General features: G+C 40.8%; 1 protein-coding gene across 1 annotated transcript; it reads left to right on the top strand.

Moving 5' to 3' along the window:
- Positions 1–1,694: 1,694 nt before the first annotated feature.
- LOC140942012 (uncharacterized) lies at positions 1,695–6,332 on the top strand. The gene is made up of 2 exons (XM_073391005.1): positions 1,695–1,997; positions 4,846–6,332. The coding sequence occupies exons 1-2, from the start codon at positions 1,695–1,697 to the stop codon at positions 5,716–5,718; spliced, it is 1,176 nt and encodes a 391-aa protein (XP_073247106.1). The 3' UTR covers positions 5,719–6,332.
- Positions 6,333–6,610: the final 278 nt, after the last annotated feature.

The following is a 6,610-nucleotide window of genomic DNA, read 5'->3' as shown; positions in this document are numbered from 1 at the left end:
GCAACTGGGAGAGAACAAGCCTCTTCGGCTAATACGGCCTCTACGTTGCTACTTTGACTGTTGACGCATGATTTTGAATTAAAACACATGATTAAATAGTGAATTACAATTAAACCAACTTGAAAATTCTACCATTTCGAGCGATACTCATTTGGCTCATTTAACCCAGTATCAGAGTCAGTTGCTAAAATCCAATTTTCAGTATTTCGCACCTCGCCGATGTAGCAAAAGCTTATGTGAACGGAAAATGCTTTAGCACTGTTGACCTACCTATTCAAGCTTTTCTATGGGTTTGTCACCTCTGGGCTCAGTGTTGTCAGTCGACGAGCGTAAACTTCTCAGACTGACTTCTGAAACTTGGTAGATTTAAGTCTTAGAATTTCAACTTGTTCAAATCCAGGTGGATATATTCTTCTGCAATATTTATCATTGATGCAGGAGAATAGTTCAAGCTCTTGATCTCTTGATCGTGATACTCTGATCAATACAAGGTATTTTAAACCCTTGAAAGCTGTCCTTTGATCATGAACCGCCGCAATTCATCGATTTAAGGAGTTTCGTTATTCAAATGCAAGGTACGTACTCAATCCGGTACTCAACATACCGTCCTTTGATAAACCGCCCCAATTCATCGAAGGAGTGATAATCTTTCGTAGGAAGTGGGTAATACGTCAGCAAAACTGGGGAATTTCGTTCTTCAAAAAGCAAGGTATGTATTCATCCCAGTACGTACTCACATAAATTATCAAAGGGGTTCGTGTTATAACGATGGAAATCTTAGAACAAGTGCTTTTGTAGACTTGCCCCAGTCGTTGAAAAGTATAGTGGGGAGAGCTATCCATTATCTCTTGCCAGTGAATCACGTGTTAATCCAACCAATTGCGTTATCCACTTGATACAGAGTATTCAGTGGATAACTAATAATAGCTCTATCTACCTTTTGAAGAACCGGGGCCGATGAAGAGTCTAGATTTCTCCTTACTGCTGACAGAAGGCGAGAATGTAGGGACATATTTGAAATCTATCACAAAGGACGATGACGTCTGGAATTTTTTTTTTGCTACAGGCTTGTCGGTCAGGGATGCAATGCACATTTCTGAAACGTTAGCCAAGTCGATAAACGGAAAAAGTTTCCTAAGTGCGTGTTTCGCAGCTTGTCCTACTTCTACTATCTTCAGCAGAAAAGCAGTTTTAATAAATTAAAGTAATAATTATTCCAAAATTCAAGGCCTAGTGAGGAAGGAACTTTGAGAAGTTCAACTCCGTTCTGTACTAGGAAGCCATTAAAAAGTACAATTTGATTGACAGATCAAATCACGCGTAAGTTTAAAAATAAATTTTCATATGAGTGTAAGACCCCAATCTAAACCTACCTCGTACATCTATGATGTCGCCATTTCAGACGTGGACGATGCGATCTACTAGTGACACAGTTGATGTCAACGAGAATCTCGTCGCCAGAGAAGTTTGAAGTGCATGTCTTTAACGAGACTCTTGACTTTCAGCTTAGGTTTCCTGTTGGGAAAGGGACCGGTTTCAACAGAATGACCGTCAGCGGTAGCAAGGTGTTCATATTAAAGGAACATAAAGTGGTTTATCTATACCATGCAAGGATTGGTAGCTATGGTGGTTCGCTTGATGAAAGAATAATCGATTCTGCAGAGGAAATCACTGCGTCTTAAGATGGATGAGTTATGGTGTTGGACTCAGACCAATCCTGTCACTTGTTCAATGTAGATGGACTACATCTTGCCAACTTCAGTGTCAACATCCAAGGAGATCGCTATTACCGCATTGCGTGCCACCCAGTTGGTGAACACGTTGTAGTCGCTGGTGAAGAAAGAAAGACACACCTCCTGATAGTAGCAATATACACTGTCAATGGAGACTTTGAACGAAAGATTCAGCTGAACGAAACTTTAAACCATATTTTTTTTGGAACACAAAGCCCTGCATTAACAGTGTCCCAGCAGGGTCATATTACATTGGCTTTTGAGGTAAAATGCGGTGGAAGAGTAACTGTGCTTTAAAACTGTCGTACTTCTCGAGTAGACAACTAACTGTAAAGAGGATCTGGATGGGGGCTACAAATGTCAGTTGTCAGTTAACAGTACTGGATCCATACCTTGAGATAAGGAAGGGGCAGGGGGGGGGGGGGGAACGGGTCCCCCGGGCCACTCCCCTGGATCCGCCACTGGTTAAAATCTTAGGCTTTTTGTCAGTTGTCAGTTAAATGATTATTAATAATTAACTATGAAACTTATTTGTATATTTTTGATCTGAATTTTAGCTAAAAGATCACATATAATGTAAATTACACATTAAATTCAAAAACTGATGTAATAGTACGTTAATTTTTATCAGTTTTGCGATTGACAGGATTTCAAGTAGCCCTCCATTTCTCAAGTCTTGTGTTACTCTCCTCCACACAAACTTTTTTACTGGCTAAAGGCCAACATTTCTAACCAATAAGCCAATCAAAATTTGTACCTTCAGAATATATGGACGTAGATCGTAAGAAAGACCAAGAAACACCGCATCTGAATCATCTTGGTAAAAATTTACAACTGCTTTTATAACGCCCTCATTAGCAGCCATCGTGCATCCGTGCTGCTGCTAAGGTTACCCATACAAACGCACATTTGATCACGTTTTCTGACTTAAAGAGTGGAACGATGTTTTTAAAGGCCTTAGAAACAGGTTTTGTAGGAAACAAGAACGCGCTTACAGGTGCATTCAGTCTCGCTTGCTTGGAGATTAGATCGAGAAATGAGGAGGGGATTAATTCTACACGAAACAGGATTTACTCGCTAAAGCTTTTTTACATCCTACTTTATCGACGTCGATACTTTTTATTTGTTTCTGAACTGTTTTAGTACGCGTGTTAGCGTCGACCAGAAATACGCGTCTGCGGTCGCAGGCCATACGCGTGTATAAATACACGAAAATTCAATGGCCTCGATTCCAGAGAAATTACACCATTGCCAGAGATCAAAAAAGTGATTTACATGGCACGTCAATTCAATCATCGCCGAAAATAAGTCGCATGCTCATCACAAGACCATTTGTATACAATGAAAGTTTACAACACCCGACCATCGCAGTTTTGCTAGTTAAAATTCTCATTTTTTTTCAACCACTCAGTAGTGTTCACTTCTTCCAAAGTAATTCGTGGACCGACAAGTTTCGGAAAAGCTCTAAATTTAATTTTTCCTAAGCTTTCTTCGCAAAACATGCGTGGCTTCGATCAGGCAACGATTGCTAGTCCCAGTTTCCACGATCTCAGCAAGAAACGCCTGACACAATGACCCGCTATTTGTGTATAAAACGACGAAAAACCCTGGGGAGTATTTCCAGAAAAGTTAGGTGAGGGTGTGCCGCACTCTTCCTGAAACCCTTACCCTATTTCAGAAAAAAATCTGTGATTTTCGCTACCCTATTTCAGACCTCATCAAAAACTTAGTACCCTATTTCAGACCTGAAGCCCTTAAGCCCTGGAGCCCGGCGCGTGACCGGAGCGCGTGACATGGCGTAAACATTAAAAGGGAAATGGTCTTATCGCCAAGTGATGAAGAAGTAGCTTCCTCTAAAAAATATACCCAATTCACATACCCTATTTCAGACCAAAACGGTTAAAAAACCATGCCTTTGGCGCCCAACATACCTATATAGCTCATATAAGGGAGTACGCCCCCCCCCCCCCCACCCCGCCGTTGCGTTGCGTTGCGTTACGTTATTCTAAAATTTCTGAGAGCGAATCTATTTCTGTAGCGGCATGAACTTGCTAATTCGGTTTTTTTGTTCAGGGTACATAAGTGTCTTTTTACAAATGATAAGAATTTTTTCTTGGAGGCACAGATTACATTTTTTGCTAGCTTTGTCATATCGTTTACAATTACTGAGTACTTTCTCCTGCACGTGAAAGGATCTGTTTGCATCTTTGAGGTTGCACACCTGTTTGTACAGTTCCGTCTCGTTTCTTCTGTTCGCGTGTCGGAAGGATGTCAAGTGATTTCTATACTTTTCTTAGAAGTTAGTGGCTACTGAGTCCAATGTATGATTCTGTTGTTGTCCCAGTCGTTACAGTCGCTTGGTAAATCATGTTTTGTCTGAGGCAATTACCGTCAAGAAACCGGAATGCCCTCTTGAAGGTAATTGCCTGCAACCGACTAACTTCAAAGAACGGTGCAGAAATCACTTGACATCATTAAAACTGTGACTCGTTGAAATACTTCTAGGGACAACTACTGACTTACTGCCCGGCGTCAGTTAAAGGCTTTTAATCGGCCTTTTAATGATTTTTCGTTGTTTAAAATTTCCAAGCAGTAGAGTGAGTTGAGTTTTTTTTGCTAAGGGACCGGTCATTATTTATCACCTGGGGGGGGGGGGGGGGGGGTCGGAGGATTTTGGGGGGGGATCACTTGATTTTTAAAAGAACAGAGGGGGGGGATCAGTCGTAACTGAGAGCCCAAAAGGGGGGGATCACTGAAAATTTTGGAAGGATTCAGAGGGGGGACCACTCAAATCTGCTTGAACAATGCCAGTTTGAAAGCATACAACATAAATGTGCCCATTCTGCTGGGAGATGATAGCATTTGCAATCTCAATTTGTTCTAACACAACTTTATTTAAAAAACGGAAGTCTGTCACACTGGCGAATGTGTGCATTTCAATTTATATCGAGAAAGCTTTGTTTTAATGCTTTTATATTTTTCCTTTTATAACGTGCTCATGACTTAGCTAATATTCATCTTTAAACATGACAGGTGAATTCTAAATTGTGAACTATATAAACTTCTGATAACTGAAACATTGTAAAAAGCGTGTTTGTTTGTTTTTTCTGAGTTAAATACGTACCGAAATGCTTCAGAAAACAGTAAGGCCGAAATACCCGGTGCGGCATATCTTAGTAAAATAGAGAGTTTTACTGAGGACCACTACGTCCGAGGAGAGCTCTTTTTTGAATTTTGTCGGGATGCCTGCAATAAGCAAAGCGATGCAAGCTCCACACTCTGTTCCTGGTGTACCAACAACAGATGGGTGGGACCAGTAACAGAAAGAATCCCTCAGCCTGTGCCAGACAGGCAAAATCCCGGGCACTTTATGGATGTGTACGAAACGCCGACGACAGGTCGTGCTCCAGACGATTATCAACCGAGGAAACGTCTGAAGGACTTATACGAACAAAACGCCATCTCTGCGGGCAATCCAAATACCATCGCTGCTTTCTGTGCAACCTATAGTGTCGAGGAAAAGCATGTCATTGAATACCTAGGCCATCTAAATGATATCAACATCAGGAAGGATATTAGAACAAGAGAGGCTAAGGAGAAAAAAAGGTTAGAAGAGGAACTAACATACAAGGACTACCAGTGGGGCATACTTATTGAGAATGGCAACGTTGAAAAGCTGAAGGTGAGACAGCTCGACCTGTACCTTAAGGAACATGGCCTGACCACTGTTGGTATAAAGCTGGACAAGATAAAGGCAATTCGCTACCATTACTATCGACAGAGAAGTCCAGGCAACGGGAATGAGTTGTCCAGCAGTGAGGAAGAGAGTGAAGAATCAGATACGGAGTTAGATGATGACGAGGATAGCGAAGATGATCTTGTCATTGCTGATCTCGATGAACAGTCAACTGTTCGTATGCCAGTTTTAACTTTTGTACCAGATGACCAAATAGCTGAAGTTACTGTACAAGCAAACACTGGATGAAAAAAAACGGAAAACAAAAAGAAAACAAACAAAAAAACGAACAAAAAAAAATTATAAAAATGTGAGCAAAGCTACAAAGGCTGATCTATTACACTATAGATGAAAATTAAAAAGGAGACAGGAACAGTGGCCGATCCTAGCCCTTCCAGATGGCCGAATTGTCGCTAAATATGACCTGCTGATAGGGACTTGGCGGACTGCTATTTGGCACTCTAAAAAAAGTAACTTTGCAGTTTCAAGCACTGATTGCAGTTTCAAGCACTTTGCAGTTTTAAGCAAGATTGCTTGTATGTCAACTGAATTCAGATGTCTGGATCCAGACTAGAAAAAGACACGGATCAAGAGACACTTTTAAAAAAAGACTGCGCGATAACGGCTTTATTATGCTGTAAGTACATTATAGTTAGAAATACTACCTGTTTATGAACGTTTAAAACACTAAATATACACGTCGAAAGGTGAATATGGGTACAAAGACATGGGGGGGGATCACGAAAGTTATATATAGTTATGAGGGGGGATCACTTCAATAAAATAACATTTAAAGGGGGGATCGGCTAAATTTCATCGTGTTTAGCCCAAAATCCTCCGACCCCCCCCAGGCGATAAATAATGACCGGTCCCTAAACCAAGTTAAAAAATCCAGGTAGAACTATATATATATTATACATATATTTATTATTCATTCAAAATATTTCCCCGATTCTGATTGGCTAAAAGCACTCGTTTAATTCACCATAACCAGTCACTGATGACCAAATTTGGAAGAAATTTGACTTTAACGAGGAAATGACGTCAAAAATGCAGCGTTTTCGCAGGTTAAGGCACCGTTAACCGAGAAGACCTGGGGACGAGGTTGAGTTGCTTTGGTTGTGAACTTGAAAAAATGGCG

Source organism: Porites lutea, chromosome 6 (genome assembly GCF_958299795.1).
Source record: "Porites lutea chromosome 6, jaPorLute2.1, whole genome shotgun sequence".
Taxonomy (NCBI): Eukaryota; Metazoa; Cnidaria; class Anthozoa; order Scleractinia; family Poritidae; genus Porites; species Porites lutea.
The sequence above is the reverse complement of the archived record's forward strand: the minus strand, read 5'-3'. Positions and strand labels throughout refer to the sequence as shown.

Excerpts from the sequence above, each read along its gene's own strand:
- LOC140942012 (XM_073391005.1), top strand. The coding sequence starts at position 1,695 with ATGGTGTTGGACTCAGACCAATCCTGTCACTTGTTCAATGTAGATGGA. Across the intron at positions 1,998-4,845 it reads ATATTACATTGGCTTTTGAG|TTAAATACGTACCGAAATGC; the intron begins GTAAAATGCGGT and ends GTTTTTTCTGAG.